This window comes from Telmatherina bonti (genome assembly GCF_933228915.1).
Source record: "Telmatherina bonti genome assembly, chromosome: 24".
NCBI classification, from domain to species: domain Eukaryota; kingdom Metazoa; phylum Chordata; class Actinopteri; order Atheriniformes; family Telmatherinidae; genus Telmatherina; species Telmatherina bonti.
This window is the reverse complement of record NC_136633.1, coordinates 19,932,217-19,950,780: the sequence shown is the minus strand read 5'-3', so window position 1 is coordinate 19,950,780 and position 18,564 is coordinate 19,932,217. Positions and strand designations below refer to the sequence as shown.

At 42.1% G+C, this 18,564-nt stretch overlaps 1 protein-coding gene across 1 annotated transcript in view; it reads left to right on the top strand.

Annotated features, from left to right (window-relative positions):
* Positions 1–16,968, top strand: part of LOC306773990 (semaphorin-5B-like) — a gene marked incomplete at both ends in the record, with an annotated part of 25,951 nt that extends 8,983 nt beyond the window's left edge. Inside the window, 19 exons of the mRNA XM_079263951.1 lie at positions 704–749; positions 2,806–2,868; positions 2,979–3,077; positions 3,228–3,441; positions 3,523–3,808; positions 4,037–4,172; positions 5,660–5,867; positions 5,946–6,153; positions 6,598–6,715; positions 6,793–6,977; positions 7,962–8,105; positions 8,229–8,376; positions 8,533–8,758; positions 9,572–9,793; positions 9,868–10,038; positions 14,478–14,627; positions 14,883–14,918; positions 16,503–16,714; positions 16,807–16,968. Coding sequence (XP_079120077.1) covers positions 704–749; positions 2,806–2,868; positions 2,979–3,077; positions 3,228–3,441; positions 3,523–3,808; positions 4,037–4,172; positions 5,660–5,867; positions 5,946–6,153; positions 6,598–6,715; positions 6,793–6,977; positions 7,962–8,105; positions 8,229–8,376; positions 8,533–8,758; positions 9,572–9,793; positions 9,868–10,038; positions 14,478–14,627; positions 14,883–14,918; positions 16,503–16,714; positions 16,807–16,968 — 3,034 coding nt within the window. The remainder of the gene's footprint in view (positions 1–703; positions 750–2,805; positions 2,869–2,978; positions 3,078–3,227; positions 3,442–3,522; positions 3,809–4,036; positions 4,173–5,659; positions 5,868–5,945; positions 6,154–6,597; positions 6,716–6,792; positions 6,978–7,961; positions 8,106–8,228; positions 8,377–8,532; positions 8,759–9,571; positions 9,794–9,867; positions 10,039–14,477; positions 14,628–14,882; positions 14,919–16,502; positions 16,715–16,806) is intronic.
* Between the last annotated feature and the right edge of the window lie 1,596 nt (positions 16,969–18,564).

The window sequence follows — 18,564 nt, the reverse complement described above, 5'->3', positions numbered from 1 at the left end:
ATATAAAACAAGTTCTATTGTTGTTGTTTGTACATAGCATGTGAGAAATGAATAGTCAGCTTCTAAATAATATAAAATCTAAAAATATAGATCAGTTAATGAAACAGCAATAAGATGCACACACCTGAGACAAAACCACTAAATCACAAAAAAAAAAAGAACATCTTACAGCATCATCTCACTAACTACCTGCGTTTATGGCAATACTCATCTGTGTAATTCTGTTTACAGCTTATAAAGAAGATGTAAAATTCATAAAACCACCATATGTGAGTTCTGCACACAGTTAAACAGCCAACAATGCTGAAGAAACGCTGAAAAAAACTTTTAAGTGTTTTTTAAGTGTTTGTGATCAAAGCCATTCGATGCTGCATCATCTGATCGGAACAATTGTTGGTGAAAAAAAAATATCATTGGATGTTTGCTTTACAAGGTTTGCTTTGCCTTTTTAATCAAGTGACACTGTAGTATTTTTAAATGGTCCCACTGTGCCACCCTTGTGCTTGCTTGTGCCCCTGCCAGGGCCCCCATCAAAACATTTCTAGACCCGCCCCTGAGATGAAGCTCAAACACCCAGTCAACTTTTAATAAATTACTAGTATTCTGTACTAATAAGCAGCATATAAGTCATTTACAAGAAATGTGTTTCTGCTGTCTTCACTCTGCTTTGAACTTGTTTAACAAGGAAAATGTCATCTTACAGAAACTTCCTTTTCCGGCTGAGTTTAAGCAACATCTCCCTTATACAGGTAAAGTCCGTCCTAATGTACGATAATGATCAGTTTGTTTACTACTACAAATTATTTTCCCTGAAAGACATTTAAATATGATGTTCTCTTTGCATGGAACCAACTCAAAATCACGGAAAATGAATAAAAAGATCATCCTGAATAAAATGAAATTTTTTTCTTTAGTGACTTATGGGGGATGAATGATGTTTATCTTATGTTTTTGTGATGATCAAGTTGTTCTCACTTTCCATCAAATTTATTTGTTAGTTCCCTAATTCTTGTGCTTTTGTCAAATAATTGCATCTCTCGTATTATTAATAATATTTATTATTCTTATTCAGTTTCATAGACAAGAAGCATTAAGAAACAGGTTTGTTCTCATGCTTTTCTGAAATTTAGACAGGATAAAGATCAACAAAGGTCATGCAGGGATGCATTAATTAAGCTTTTTTGTGACTTTTTGTGACACAAGCCTGGTATTTATAAACTAAAACCTGTGTTAGACTTGGGGTCCCATGATAACTTCTGGGGGTTTGTACCCAATGTTTATCAAATAAATTTGGGGTTTTTATTAGGGCTGTCAAAATAAATATGTTATTGCAAAACGATGAATCTGTGGCATTAATGTTTTAAGTTTTTAATGTATAAACAACAAAGCTGCTATTATTTATGTCATGAAACTAATATTCATGTTGTGACAAATGAAAAAGCTGAATTTGGTATTTTTCTCAGTGAGAGAAGCAGATTTTAGGCATGTAACTGTACATGCTTCGGTACAGCAGTGAACTGTAACACAAAATCCACTTTATTCTTCGTATGTTATCTTGGGGGTTGTGACTCAAAAAAGAACCACTGTCCGACCCTAACCAAACTTCTCGCCTGCCTAAAGATAAGGACACTGCAGCAATAAGCCTCTGGGAAATTATAAATAAAAAGGGAGAATTAAATTGAAATGTTATTAAAGCTCAGAAATAATTAACATTTATATGTTTATTTTTTTTATTTAAATCACAATTTGCTGCTGACGTAGCAGTTGCTACATCTACATCATCAGGATATATATCACATTTGGATAAGCAAAGAGGATGTACATAACAATATGTAAAAATAAAAAGGAAAAAACAATAAGCTAAATCAGTACAGATAACAACAGACATACTCATACTAGTAAAAATAAATGACTAAATATACAAAAAAGCTCTACATTAAAAGCTAAAAGCAAATTCGTCAATAGTACCATTACAGGTACATTTTACAATGGTTTTTATTCAACTAATTTTCCTTTTAAAGGTGGAGTATGTAAGATTTTCAGTATTTTAAAAAAAAAAAAAATCTAATAAAATAACTACAATCATAATTAGATAGTTTTTTGAATATGTAGGTTCCAGTCTGTCCATATTTGATGTGTTATTAAATTACAAGTTTAATTAATGACAAATGACAAAAAGGACGTTTTTTTTACTGGTAGGCAAACATTTAAGAAGGGTCTTTGTCATTTATTAAACTTGTAATTTAATAACACATCAAATATGGACAGACTGGAACCTACATGTTTAAAACTCATCTAATCATCTAATTATGATTGTAGTTATTTTTTAGTTAATTTTTTAAAAATATTGAAAATCTTACATACTCCACCTTTAAAGGCCTTATACAGAAACTTATCTTTATTCTTTTTTTCTTTATTCATCTTGTACATAAAGATCAGTGTTTTTATTTATTCTGCAATGAAATGTAGATACTCTGTTCTTATTCAGTAAGTTTATGTCAACCATGCAACAGCAGTCAGTGTTTACCATCAGTAAAGAAAAATTTAAATATATTGTTTTGCTTATCCTGATGTATCGCAATATATCATATTGATGGCCCGTATTGTGATATATATCGTGTTGCCAGATTACTCTTACCCCGAGTTAGTTTAGCTTTTTTTATAAAGTCAGGAAATAAAGGAAAACACTTATCCTGACAAGATTAATACATCCATATGTTGTGCTAATTGCTGAAAAATCCTTTTCTATTTTGCTTCACACTGTTAACATTCAAAATGCTAATGCTAACAAATCTAATTTGTTAGGCAGCAGCCTGGGCCCCCGATGAAGACACTAAGCGCTCATGTCAGAGCAAGGGCAAATCTGAGGTAGTGTGCTCTGTCACAAAATCAGATCAAATGCATCATCTTTTCACTCTGACCAACAAAACAGTCTGTCACGCTGAAGCGACGGGAGTTGTGTTGCAATTTTTCTGCAGGATGAGTGTCAAAACTATGTCCGGGTTTTGCTGATCAACGGGAGAACGCTCTTCACATGTGGGACCAACGCTTTCACTCCTGTCTGCATAACCAGGCAGGTTGGTACTGTGGCATCTTATTTTCATGTCAAACTGGCTGATAATAGCCTGGATCAGCATCCTTTCTTTAGAGAAGGATATTTCCCTGACTGTTAAGGTTTTACTTTGGTGAATTTGACTGAAACGACAAAAAGACTTTTTTCGTGGCAGATCTCTAACATCAGTCAGGTGCTGGACACAGTGAACGGTGTTGCCCGCTGTCCCTACGACCCGCGCCATAACTCCACTGCCATGGTGACAGAGAAGGGCGAGTTGTATGCTGCCACTGTGATTGACTTCTCCGGACGTGACCCTGTCATCTACAGGAGCCTGGGGAACATGCCGCCACTACGCACTGCCCAGTACAACTCCAAATGGCTCAACGGTGACCAAAAAACCAGTTTGTGTCTATCCCCAACTTGAAGCCATGTCTCTTAGCTGTTTCTTCTCCTCTCAACCCCACTAGAGCCTCATTTTGTGTCTGCTTACGAGATCGGCCGGTTCGCCTACTTCTTCCTGAGAGAAACGGCGGTGGAAAATGACTGTGGGAAGATGGTGTTTTCTCGAGTGGCGCGGGTATGTAAGAACGACATAGGCGGGCGTTTTCTTCTGGAGGACACCTGGACCACCTTTATGAAGGCCCGCCTTAACTGCTCGCGCTCAGGAGAGATCCCTTTTTACTTCAACGAGCTGCAGAGCACCTTCTACTTACCGGAGCAAGACATGATATATGGAGTCTTCACCACTAATGTGTGAGTATGGATGATAGCAGCATCATGAAAGGAGATATTTCCAGACAGAGAAAAAGCAGAATGTTAGTGTTTTAGCCTCCAAATGGGAATGAAAGTAGATCAAAAAGGAATAGAATAGTGAGACAAACATTGCACCTGAAACACTACTAATTATCTGCTGATAAATACCAGAATATTTTCCCCTATTAGCTAAGATCTGACCCTGATTAAGGCCCCTTCCTCTCCTAGGAACAGTATATCAGCTTCTGCTGTCTGTGCCTACAATCTGAGCGCCATCACCCTGGCTTTCAACGGACCCTTTCGCTACCAGGAGAATCCTCGCACTGCTTGGCTCTCCACTCCGAACCCCATACCCAGTTTTCAGGTAAGTTGGTAGATGTGGGAATATAAGTCAGTGCTAATCCTGCAAACTTTCTAAACAAATTTTTATTTTGTTTCATGCATTTTAACCCATTAGAGCCCAGCGTGACGTATATGATGCATGCAGTTTCTGAAACTTTTGGCATCACTTTTATGGTAAAACTTTCCACAAATTGTGTGGAACACAATCTGACCTTTATCCTCTATCCCCCATGATGGGAATAAGAATTTGGACATATCACTTGTTAAATGAAAAATATCTCAAAGAAAATTTAACTTTTTTTATTTTTTTTTATTTTGTTGAAGGGATAAATAAAGACTTCATATTAAAAAATGTTAACTTTTATAATCCTTTTTTCATGGGTTGTGTGGGTTAAATCTTCACTCTACACAGATATAGAGTACAAAGAGATATCTAACATACCTTTTATAACAAGTACTTGAGAAGGTTTGCAGTGAAATACTATTCCTTCCAAACTTCAGGTACTTAGTAGTAAAGTTTTGCTGTTTAATATGAGGACACTGTAAGTGTGAAAATACCTTTTAGCCCATAAAGTTAGAATGTGTTTCATCCAGAGTAAAAACCAAAAATGTTACAAACTGTGGAAATGTAATTCTACACTAATTTAGATTAGTTTGACTTTGAGGAGGTGAAGGTTTCTTTTCTAAAATCAGTGGTTAAGGGAAGCAGGCAGAAACCAGAATCCAGTTTCAGTTCAAAGTTACATTAAAAACAATACAACCTTACAAGGTGCATAACTGGTATGCAAACTGGGAGCAGGGGACATGACTGGAGCGTTTGACACCAAAGTAGTAAGAAACCAAAGACTGATTACTAAAACTATTAGAACCACAAAACTAAACATAAAACATGTGTAACACAAAGACTGGATTCAAATTAACATAAATTCCTAAGAGAAAGCAGATCTTAAGAACACACTACAGAACTTTTCCCATTTTTCCCAGCTATCTACATCGACGGCTGATCCGGCATCCATCTTGCATCCTACCTGACCTATTGGCTCTCTCCAGCCAGCAAAAGACAATCTTACGATGACTCTTGTTTTGTCCCTTTTTCTCTTTTAATCTTCTTGCATTTCTTTGCTGAATCAGCGAATCAGAACAACCAGTGTGTTTTTTAGTGTGAAGCGAAACTTCCCGTCACGTCCCCGATGAAAAAGTTGTGTTGGACAGTTTCTCGGCCTCGGGACGCTGCTGGACTGTAGCCTCCAGATATGCGCATGATAGATGTCGCTGTGTCATCGAACAAGTCCGGAACACGGAGTTTTACAGTCAGAAAGTTACGTAAAATGTCCGTGAGACGACACGAAAAAGAATTTTAAAGTAAATCAAGAATCAAACCATTACTCCCTGCTCAGCTGTCAGTCACTTTTAACCAGTTTCAAATCAGATCCTTTGATATCATCAATGCAGTACATTATCTATACTGTGAAAAAACTCTGTACTGGTTCTTCCTTTCTGACTGGTCAGTGCGGCACACTGGAGGAGGACGGTCCAGGGCGAAACCTGACTGAGCGCAACCTCCAGGATGCTCAGCGACTCTTCCTCATGAGCGACGTGGTCCAACCAGTCACCATTAACCCCCTGCTCACCCAGGACAACCTGCGCTTCTCCAAGCTGGTGGTGGACATCGTGCAGGGCAGAGACGCTCTTTACCACATCATGTACATCGGCACTGGTGAGCAAGAAGGAACTGATCTGGAAGTAGCAACTCATTTATCACTGTGCTTATCTTATATTCTTTTTGTCCCATCAGAATATGGCACCATCCTGAAAGCCCTCGCCACAACCAATAAAAGCCTCCATGGCTGCTACCTGGAGGAGCTCAGGATCCTCCCTGAGGGGCAAGTAGCGCCGATAAAGAGTCTGCAAATCCTGCACAATGACAGAGCATTGTTTGTGGGGCTCAGTGACAGACTGGTGAAGATCCCGTTAGAGCGCTGCTCCAGCCACCCAACTGAACGGTAGGAGCCAACAACCCCAGAACTGCAGGAACCAGTGTTAGCATCAGGAGTAAAACTGACAGCTGTCTTCTCTTGCTTCTTAAGTGTGTAATTGTTTTGGTTTATTTTTGCTGCTGGTGCGAATCCACTGAATCAGTTTTGTTCTAAAGCGATGAAGGAAAAAGACACATTTGTGGTGATTATGTTAACAGCATTGTTTAGTTCTGCTGTGAAGGTTTGAACTTTAAGGCGTGGCTGAAAACAGACATGACATGATGGATTGCATGACCATTAATGAACTTCCAGAGCGTGTTGACAAGCTTTCAGACATTCTGTGATAAACTGCACAGTATTTATTTAACCCTAACCCCCAGCTGCTATTTTATGTCCTTACAGACTGAGTCAAACCTGCTGACGATAGTCTGCAAGTCTCAAACACACTTTTGTTAACTGTTTTCACGTTAGTGAATGCATGGGGGCTCGGGACCCTTACTGTGGCTGGGATCTAAAACAGAAGCGCTGCACCACCATCGAGGAGAGCTCCAACATGAACCAGTGGATCCAAAACATCACTGAATGCCCAGTAAGAGCAAGCTGTGGTATCATAGTCATATTTGCACCTATAAAGGATGCTAATAGAATCTTTAATCTTCTCCGGAGGTGAGGAACCTGACACAGGATGGTGGTTTTGGTCCGTGGGCACCATGGCAACCTTGTAACCACGATGATGGCGAGGGCTTTTTCAGCAGCTGCCTGTGTCGGTCACGCTTTTGCGATGGACCAGCGCCCAGATGCGGCGGGGCTGAATGCAGGGGCCCGACCATCCAGGTGGCGAACTGCTCCAGGTACGTTTCATCATCTCAGTAATTGGCCTAAACTGCTGTGAGGCTGCGCCTTAGAAATTCTGTGATGTTTGCATGAAAACCGCTCATCAAGTCGCATCAAAGAACTTTAGTAGGTGAGAAAATGGGGGAGAGATTCACAGCATAGACTGTATATAAAAAGATGGACGGATCCTCCGTGACGTCACCCGTAGGTTTCTGAAGAGCTGAATTGAAGCTCGGTGGGCGGTTCCTACCATCACCATCTTGGCAGCGTCATGCATGTCGTCTCGCCAGGAAAATACAAGTATGGGCAAAGAGGTGGAGCTGAGAGGAGGGCTGTGAGTGTCATGGTGGATGATTGACATTGAGATTACTCCATGCTGCCTGTAGCTAAGAGCTAACCCAGAGATAACAGGAGCTAACCAGCTAACGGAGGTAAGCGGGCTAAAGCTAAGTCACGTTGTTAACCGCTAAAAACTGTGGTCGTTCTACGTTCTTCTTACTTGAAGCGGGAGATCGGGTACCTGTCAATCAAAAGGACACGCCCCTAAATATGCCGAATTTTGAGATTAAATTACTTTAAAACGGGCGAGTTAGAAAAAAATTCACTCCCCCCACAGTTGTCATGAAGGTAAACCTGACCTATTAAACTGAAAATTGATTTTTAAACCAGGCTGTAAACATGTTTATTTCTGCTGTGAAGTTGGTTTTTTTAACATGGGAGTCTATGGAGATTTGCTCTGTTTTGCAGCCCCTAGTGGATGAAGGAGGAACTGCAGTTTTATGCACTTCCACATAGGCTTCACTTTTAACCCCGGAGGCTCCGTTCATCTTTCAAATACGGTCTATGATTCACAGGTATGATTAGTGAACCTGTGGAGAATTTGTGGGAAAAAAACGTCAACTTTATCGCAGCTTTTAAAGTGGGTTACTGAGAGTCAAAAGCTGATGGATGGATGCACATCGTTACCTCATGCCGCCCCTGCATCACCCCTCGTTTCTCAGGAATGGTGGCTGGACTCCCTGGTCTTCCTGGAGCCAGTGCAGCAGCAGCTGCGGTATCGGATTTGAGGTGAGGCAGCGATCCTGCAACAACCCCTCGCCTCGACACGGAGGTCGAATCTGCGTCGGCCAGGGCCGGGAGGAGAGGTGAGGAGGAATGTGTTTGCACAAGGAGGGGGGGAGGTGGAGTGTAATCATAACAGCTGCTACTAATGGAATCATCTGACAGGAGCACTGCGTTGCAGTCATGATGTGATTTTGTGATTACAGACTGTGCAATGAGAAAAAGCCATGTCCGCTGCCTGTGCTGTGGACAGCTTGGGGCCCCTGGGCTCACTGCAGTGCTGAATGTGGAGGAGGGGTCCACTCTCGAACTAGAACCTGTGACAATGGGAACATCTGTCCAGGATGTGCAACAGTACGGCTCTGTTTTATTCAATATCAGAAAATGGTTTTAAGAACAGACCATTAAAAGCAGTAATTAGTTACCTAATGGAGCGTCTTCACAAAAACAAAAAGATATATTTGTTGTTTGGCGAGTAAAAAAAAGAGCTTTCTTGACCCTGTTTTCCAGGAATACAAGGCATGCAACCTGGAGGCTTGCCCTGAGGTTCGCCGCAACACACCTTGGACCCCGTGGATGCCAGTAAATGTCAGTCAAGATGGGTCAAGGCAAGAGCAGAGGTTCAGGTACACCTGCAGGGCGCTGCTGCATGACCCCCAGCAGCTCCAGCTGGGCAGGAAGAAGCTGGAGACCCGTTTCTGCCCAAATGATGGTTCTGGCTCTTGCCAAACTGACTGTGAGTCCGAGATTTGAAAGGAAACAAACACTGGGAAAAACTGCTTGCAGTTGTCAGCATGTACTCTTTGATTGTTACTGTGGCAACACAGCTAGAGCGCGGATTGTGGGTGTGTCCAGATTCCAGTTTGACTACGGGGGGGGGGGTAATTTGGTGTAATTTATTTTACATTCAAACCAATCAGTCATTTTTCTGAGTAACTTAATTGAACTCCACAGATGAGTCTGAACACTGCCTGGTCTGTATGCTGCGCTGTTTGCAGCTCCGCTCCCCGCCAGTAAACACAGCTGCTTTTGTGTCTGTGAACACCAACCACAAGACCGATTGATCTTTATGGAATCAGGATTGGGCCGATTCTCCAAAATCTGAAAAAAACTGGCAGGCTGAAAATGTCTACAGTTTTGGAAAACACGTTTTTGTTGGCCTTATTTGAAAGCCGCAGGAAGTGCTCCTCATTCATATGTAAATAATTTGTGAATGCCTGTGTGTGTGTGTGTGTGTGTGTGTGTGTGTGTGTGTGTGTGTGTGGTGTGTGAGTGGGCTCACAGGGAAATCTGTTTTGTAATTTTTCAGGCTAATTAAGGTTTTATAGGCTGCCGCTTGCTAAGTTGGCAACAAAAACCATACAATTCTGTGGAAAGTTGTGTTTTATAAGCAGTTTATTCATTTAACAGGGCATGTCTGATGTTTGAGTTAACTTTAATAATTCAGAAAGCTCCATTTTTCCTGTGTGTTTGTCACCACGGGAAGATGGGGAAAGAAATTATAACTTTGGATTCTAACAAATAAAAACTCTTTTCCCTCCATCTACAGCTCTGGTTGAAGATTTAGCGAAGACTAGCAGCCGAACTCTTTCGCAGCCTCAAGGTGCCCAGTGGGGATCCTGGGAAACGTGGTCCAGCTGTTCCCAGCAGTGTTCTGGAGGCTTTCGAACCCGGAAGCGTAGCTGCTCGACATCGGAGGGCCGGACTAACCCAGGCGCCTGTGTGGGATCCCCAGTGGAGTATCAGGACTGCAACATTCAGCCTTGCCCAGGTAACAAAGACTCTTACTGTCACTGCAGTTGCAAAGTAAAGTACACTGACAGTCAATTATGCTTGTGCATGCAGTGAGTGGAGCCTGGTCCTGCTGGTCCTCCTGGTCCCAGTGCTCGTCCAGTTGTGGTGGTGGGCACTTTCAGCGGACCCGGACATGCAACAACCCAGCCCCTGCAGGTGGAGGAGACATCTGTATCGGCCTGCATACTGAAGAAGCCCTCTGCAACACACATGTCTGTGAAGGTATAAAATCACATGTGATGTTTTTCGTAGTAGCAACAGAAGCTCAGAGGCTCCCTGCAGGAAACAGATCCATAAATATGTAGCTGCGTTTCCATTACATTTGTTTGCTGAATAAAAGCGATATTTCAAAGTTTCGACAAACAATAATTGTGATTTGCGGGTGTTACGACCCCCAATGGAGTTTGTCCAGGGGTAAAAAGGGGTGGCAACATTAACAAAAGAAAACCAGGAAAATGCGCAAATGAAGGCTTTATTTTGGATCCACTAGTCCTTAAAAGCATCAAAGGTCAGAAATCAACAACCAAACAAACCCAACAACAAAAGTATAAACCAAAGCTGGCACCAACCCAGCTGAAATCACAAAAGCGTTCAATCACAAACACCAAACAGTCAATCTCATTCACAGTCAGTGACTGTCCTGCGACATCGTGGGGATGAAGATATGGCTTGAGCAGCTCAGCGCAGGCACTGTGGTCAACGAGGTTGTGTGTGAGACACCTTAACGCCACACAGGGATGGACCTTCGCTCCATCCATTCGGAAGCTCTGTGCCCGGACTACTCTGACGCTTACGTCTCACCGACTCCCCCCACCGACGAGCCCCTGGACAACCACGCAGTCACGACAGATGCTCCTCAGAAGTTCAACACCTCCAGCAGCACCGTCGCCCTCTCCGTCCTCATCCTCAGCCTCCTGCTCGTCTTCATCATGTCCGTCTTCGTGGCTGCGGGGCTCTTCGTCGTAGTGATGAAAAGACGTAAAAAGTCCCAGAGCGACCACACGAGCACCAACAACTCAGATGTCAGCTCTTTCAACTTGCAATACAGCCTCTACAGCAACCGCTCTGGCCCGAAAGTCAAAGCCCCTGCCGGTCACGTCTATGAGTACATCCCCCATCCAATGGGCCACATGTGTAAAAACCCCATTTACAGGTCTCGGGAAGTAGGTGGGCGTGTGGCGACCAATCAGCATCCAGCACACATCAGCCTGAGGGCAGTTCCAGGAAGAAAGTATCAGATCCCCCAGGTGATGATGGTTGGAATGATGACCTGCTAGATGACTGGCCATGGGCCGTAACAGCGGGTGTTTTCATGAAAGTGTTTAGCGCATCAGCCTTGGTTCTTGTGAGGCGAGGCAAGTTCATTTATATGACACCTTCCATGTACAAGGCCATTCAAAGTGTTTTACATGACACATTAAAAGCATTGCAGATGGTGTAAACAAAAAAAAGCATAAAAACAAAATCATAAATTATATTAAAACAATTAAAAGCAAAATTAATTAAAAGTTGCTGTTTAGTTTTCATGAATAGGCGCATGAGAAAAAAAAAACCCATTTACACTAAATTGTAAAATCTTGTCCAACTGATGAGATTGGGAATTGCGACTTATGCAAGGTAGCCACGTAGCGTTATTTTGGGGTTTTATACTTGCTGCGGTGAATTTCCTGAACTCATTTTCTTTTCTAAAACCGTGAAATTTCCAGTTGTTTGTTCCACGCCGCGCCATCTTTACTGGAAATGAACTGGTTGCGACCGACTACGTCACATCCAGGGACACGCAAATGCAGCAAAAGTGTTTCCATTACACTTTTGCGATATAGTTCTTTATCGTAGCGTCTTCATGAGAGTGTAAAAACTGTTTAGCAATATTTGAGACTTTTCAAAATGTAGACGATTCCATTAGCATTTCCATCTCCTACAACATCATCTAGATAAAAATATAAAATAGACATGCACTTTTCAGTCTTTCCAGTTTTCCTTAAATATCCAGTAATCTTGGATCAGTGGATGCTGTTTTTTTCCCTGGAAACGTTTGTATTTATTCACTACGCTTCAGTCTGTCTAATGAAGAAATGATGACCCTGGCTTTGTAGGGAGACTGAAGTTAAACGTTGATGTTCCAACACTGAAGGAGGTTGGCACACAATGACAACCTGCTGGTGCCTTTTCCCTGACAGCATGCATTGCAAATGAGATTGGGACAAAGGGAAAACCGTATTCTCACAGCATCACCAGGATAATCTACTAGAATAACGTCAGTTTTCATAATTACATGACCTGACAACTCTGGTAGCGTTGCTGCCTGTGAAGGAAAAGCCTGTGATTTTGGCTCTCAGTGTGAAATTACCCTCCATTATTATTTTATTTCTATTTGGTCATTCTTTTATGAATGTGGCGGTCTGTTTTGAGGTCATGCTGTCTCATGTCTCAGCAGAACAGGGACAGGATGTCTGTATCTTGAGACTCCTGCGTTGGTAGTCAGACAAATGGTTAAAATTGTGGAACACCCCAGTGTCTGTCATTGTTTAACGCCTTTGGATAAGATGCAATAAAACATTAATAAATGAGTAAAAAACAAAGAGCAGGAAATGAAGGCTGGTGTGGGCTTGATACCCCTAACGGTTTGTTGGCTACTTGTCCAACAAAGTTGATTTAATGAGGTTGAGAGAAGGAGGATGTGGAGTGGACATCTGGGGCGGTAAAGTGGTTACCCGGTCAGGGAGACTGAGGACGGAGGTGCCATCTCGGATCTCCAGGAGACCAGAGTATGGAACTCCTCTAAATGGTACATGAAAGAGATAGGAAAGAGCAGAGAGAAAGGGGGGGAACTGGGAGAAAAGGAAAGGGAGTAAGGAATGGGAGAAGTAAAGAGGCAGCAGAGGAAAGGAAGAAAAAGGGTAGAAAAGAAAGGTAGATGGAAGGAAGAAGAAGAGAAAAGGGAAGATGGAAGCGAATAAAGGATGGAGATATAGGGTGACAGGCTGGCGGGAAAATGGAAGGACAAAACGACCACAAATGGGAGTGATAGGGAAGTAACGGAAGACGTTGGGAACGGTGACGAGAAAGGGTGCGGCTGAGAGAACAGACAGAGTTTAGGAAGTGAAGCGAGTATAAAAAGCTGGCCAGGTGATTAGAGGTGTGGTCCCGCTTTTTAACCTAAGTTAACACATTAACTTCATAAAAGAATATTTAAAAAAAATACCCGTTTGTGTTTTTACTAATATCCAGTTAGCTTTCCCTCTAATTTGCTACAGCTAGCACGTAGTCACGATGGGCTGGTGCTGGTTCCTCCATGTCCCAGGTGTCAAACTCCAGTCCTCGAGGGCCGGTATCCTGCAAGTTTTTATTGTTTCCATTGTCTCCATTTGAATCTGGTGTGTTGGTAGAGGGAAACAACAAAAACCTACTGGATACCGGCCTTCAAGGGCTGGAGTTTGACACCATGCGTGGAATATATGGGCTGTCTGCAGCTTTCTGAGGCTTAGAGTGGTACTCTGCAGATTAAAAGCAGAAGTTGCCGCCATGCTGCCGCTCTTGTTTTTTTGCTTGTGATGGATGGATGGATGGATTGATGGATGGTTGGATGGATGGATGGATGGATGGATGGATGGATGGATGGATGGATGGATGGATGATAGATGGTGGATGGATGGATGGTTTGATGGATGGATGGATGGTTGAATGGATGGATGGATGGATGGATGGATGGTTGAATGGATGGATGGATGGATGGTTGAATGGATGGTTGGATGGATGGATGGTTGAATGGATGGATGGATGGATGGATGGATGGATGGATGGATGGATGGCTGGATGGATGGTTTGATGGATGGATGGATGGGTGGATGGTTTGATGGATGGATGGATGGTTGAATGGATGGATGGTTTGATGGATGGATGGATGGGTGGATGGTTTGATGGATGGATGGATGGTTGAATGGATGGATGGATGGATGGATGGATGGCTGGATGGATGTTTTGATGGATGGATGGATGGATGGTTTGATGGATGGATGGATGGATGGATGGATGGTTTGATGGATGGATGGATGGATGGATGGATGGTTTGATGGATGGATGGATGGATGGATGGATGGATGGATGGATGGATGGATGGATGGATGGTTTGATGGATGGATGGATGGATGGATGGATGGATGGATGGATGGATGGATGGATGGGTTGATGGATGGATGGATGGTTTGATGGATGGATGGATGGATGGATGGATGGTTTGATGGATGGATGGATGGTTTGATGGATGGATGGATGGATGGATGGATGGATGGATGGATGGATGGCTGGATGGATGGATGGATGGATGGATGGATGGATGGATGGATGGATGGGTAGCCAGAAAGTCTACATATCCATATTTGCATTGAGAAGCGAACAATGTGATGACTGGCGCCTAACCCAGAAAGCACAGGCTGTTGAAAATGTGAATTAAAGAAACATTTTCAGATGTCAAATTAAAAGCACTGAAATGTACATTTTGTTTTGACATCATTGATTTTAAAATAAGTAAAAATAGATATAAAACAGTAAGCGATTTTAGTCACGATGTATAATTTTCTTCTACTTGGGGCATAAAAACTGGATGGATTTAGAGGTTTTATGCAACACAGTGTTTCTGCTTTCTGTCCTTTTATGAGCAGGTTGGGGTGAATGGACCGACTGGGGGGATTGTGATGAGGAAGGCTTGCAGCATCGCACCCGTCGATGTGGTGAGGACCAGGAAGCAGAAGTCAGCCTCTGTCAAGGCAACCTGACCCAGTCCAGGCTGTGCCAGCCTCACGAGGTTCCAGGTAAACACGAGTGAACTTCTGAACCAAGATAGGTTGTAAATTACTGCTGATGTAAGCTGGAGTCTAATCAGACGCAATAAACGCTGACTCGTTCGCTCTGCATTTGTGGAAATTTAAAAGGAGATTTAATTAAGATGTCTGCAGCGTTCCTATCTAGAACAGGGAAACAAGTCAGCTTTCTTTTCCCCTTGTTTGATCTTTTTGAGACGTACCAACTTTTCCTTACTGCAGCGATGCGTTTTTCTCCTTCTCCAGTCATTTTACCCGGACAAGAGGAGCAGAGCTGTGGAAGTAAGTTAAAGCAAGCCATGTCTTTCTGCTCGCTCTCCCCAAATAATGGTGCATTGTTCTCTCTCTCTATTGCATTCACACTATCACACATGGTTTCTTTGCAATTTGATTCACCCAGGGAACACAGCAAACCCACTTACAGTATCATTACAAGGTTACAAAGTTATTTTTCTGCTCATTTGTGGCATTAAGAGACAAGTTTTTATCTGTGACTGGTCCCATATAGCAGGGAATAGATTTTGAAAAAAGCAAACTGCTGGCATCAACGTTAAGTTTCAGCAGACCAACTTCACTGTGAGGAGCAGAGAGTCAGGATGACGATACACTCTAAGCATGATCTAAATGACGTGCTGGCATAAAGAAGGGGATTGAAGTGGTTTTTAGTCTTGATATTGTACCCAGAGTAGTCTGGACCTGGTGAACCTTTAAGCCCCAGATTTGTGTCCAGAGCCAGCAGCGGTCAGAGCTCCCTTCTTCAAAGCATGCAGGATTACTGTGAAATTTGCTTTTCAAATGTCAAAATGAAATGGGACATTTCTATGCAGATTGTCAGTGTTTCAAGGCTGCAGCAACTTTACAGTTCTGTGCCCATCCATGCATTCAGAGCAGTTCAGAGACCAAAAGACAGGTTGCGTCACGGAGCGGTGGTGGTGATGTGGACCCAAATGCAGGATGGAGATGCAGAAGGCAGAGGAAATGCAGAGAGTCGTCTTTAATTACTGAGGAACATGGGGAAGAACTACAAACAAACAAACTGGCAAATGGGAAATGAAACCAAGTATTATATGTGCATCAGAGGTGGCAATTCCTGGTCCAGAAAGTAAAAGTCCTGCCATGTTTTTGGATTTACCTGTACATTTAGAATAGGTGTTTTCACTAACAGGCTCATCTACCTGGCAAATAAACTCTGATAATTAAATTCAGCTGGTTTGGTGACTGATCGGAACAGCTGGCGGACAGGACTTTTACTTTCTGGACCAGGAATTGCCACCTCTGATGTGCACACAGAAACAGAACAAGACAGGCGGACCGAATGGACTAAATGACACCAGATGAACAAAACAAAACAGGAAGTAAAACACGAGGGAACTAAACAAGGAAAACTACAAAATAAAACAGGAAACCAAAATGAAGACTATCCAAGAACCTCCACACCATGTCAGATTGTCTTTTAAATAACATACTGCTCATTGGTATGAGCTGAGTGTCAAAGAAAGCGCCTTAAGTTCTGTGTTTCTTATTTATTTTTACTCCACTGGTTACTGTGAAATACTAGTGTTTATCAACACCTGTCCACTTCTAACAGAGAAGGATCTCCATTTCATAACCCCTGGAAAGCATGTTTTTTTTTTTTTTTTTAATGCTTTTGCATTTTGTAAAATGCAAAAGAAATCAAAAGCCATCAACATCTAGCGGACTGATAAAGACGGTACAAACCAGAGAGATGAAAATACATCAACCCAATATGGTTTTCTTAATCTTCTGACTGCTGTTGGTGTTGTTAATCTCCAACATTTCTTGCTGTCGCCGGTTCAGAGTGCTTCATTTCTCCCTTCTTTGCCTCTCATCGCTCTATTTTTTCAGCCTTTACTTTGTTCCAGTTGGTAGCTGTGGGTGTAGCCAGCTTCTTTGCAGCAGCCTTGCTGTCAGGACTGGCTTACTCATACTGCCACCACGTAAACCGACCCTCAGCGGAGTCAGCAGTGATCCACCCCAGCACACCCAACCACCTCACGTACACCAAGCAAGGCAAAGCCACACCAAAGAATGAGAAGTACATCCCCATGGAGTTTAAGGTGGGCTGCTACGATGCTAACAATATGTACGCTGCTTTTCCTTCTTTCTCCACAAGCTTCGCTTGTTCGTTAAACATTTCTCCGTTCTGTAGACGCTTAACAAGAACAATCTTCACGCGAACGACGAGACGTGCAACCACTTCTCCTCCCCGCTGCCCTCCAGCAACATGTTCACTACCACCTATTACCCGCCCTGCGTGAGCAAGTACGATTTCCATCCCGACTCCCCCTGCAGGAGCTACATGCACAGCTGAGAGGAAGCTGAGCCGCCTTCTTCTCCTCATCGCCTCGGGGAAGCATTTCCTCCATCAGCAGAATGGAAAAAAGATTTTAAATAGTCTGAAAGTAAACAAAATCCTTCTTGTTTACCAGTCAAAGTTTTGGTGGGTTACCAGTGAGTTTGCTCAAAATACACTTGTTACGCAGATGGTTTATCTAGTCAGACCATCTGACGTTTGCTTGCATTGCCTGTAAAACTCAGAATGACGTTAGAAACTTAGCAGCAGCACCTTTTTTCAGACTTTTTTAAAAATGCTGATTAGTTAACATGAAGGCAAACACTTCAAGGGGGATCATTTGTTCAGTAGAAAGTTGTTTGACTGAAGTAAATGAATCTTTATATCTGCTTTTTTTTTTTTTATGAAGAAACCGCTGAATCTTGAAGTTTTCATGAGTTAATCGGCTGCTGGAAAGTGAAATTTATGTTCAGATTTGTTGTTTGGGTTTAGAAGAAAATGTCGATCAGGCAAAATCTGCTTATTCCAAGTATTAAATGATAATATTCTGAAAATTAGAGGCTTGTTTTCTGGTTGCACAGACAAGCAGATCATTAACACAAAGCTGTGTGTCGTCTGATCAGTTCATTTATGTGCGAAACACAAAGACACAAGACTGCAGCGACTTCCATTCCCATTGAGGACTTTTTAAGAATAATAATCGCTTTTCCCTGTTTCTTTTTCGTCATCCGCCTGGAGGTGCTCTGAGCTTGCTCCAGGCGGTGAAAGCTGGACCTTCAGGACTAGAAGCTGATTGCAGAACATACCTGGACTGCAGTCAGAGGACAAACACTGTTTTTTAGGGACATTTTTGGTCAGTAAGTTCAGACTGTTATGATGCATGGTAATAAACATAAAGACACTGGATGGAATTAGAAGATGCTCACAAAGACAAGAATAAAACACTGAAGAAGACGATTTAAGACACGCCTCGCTGTACTGTAAAGATGTTTGCCGACTTTTCTTCTTGCAGATATTGGAATATATTAGGTCACTGTTTAAGTTTGTGTCTCCATCTGCTTCAAAACCTCAAAACTTTTTCAACTTTTCCTACTTTTCCCACCTTGTTTGCTGTTCAACAATCACCAAATTCATGTGTACTGTATATGTTAGCCGCTTGTGATATGTGTTTTTTTTGTTTTTTTTTAATTGTGACCTTATTTCTTTTGCAATTGGCAAAACAACTTAAAGCCAGTTATTTAAATGTTGCGTATATGGGAACATTTTCATGTTCACACGGCTGCAGATTTATGTGAAACACTTAAAGAATACTAATGCAGTTTAATTCAGCACTGCTTTTTTTTTTAACTTTAGAGAAAATAATACTCAGTTTTGTTGAGAATTGTTCAGCTATATAGTTGTGCGGTTGCTCGAAGCTTGTGGCATTTTAGATGATTTTAATCACCATATTCCAAACATAACGTCATTAATTGAAGGATTTAACTTTTTAAACAGGACTATGAGAGCAGATGCTGCCAAAATGGCCAAACCTCACCCTAACTATCTGTACTAAACTTTCTCTAATTTCATTCTGTTTCACTTAATCAGAGTTGATCTTTGCAAAGATAATGTTCG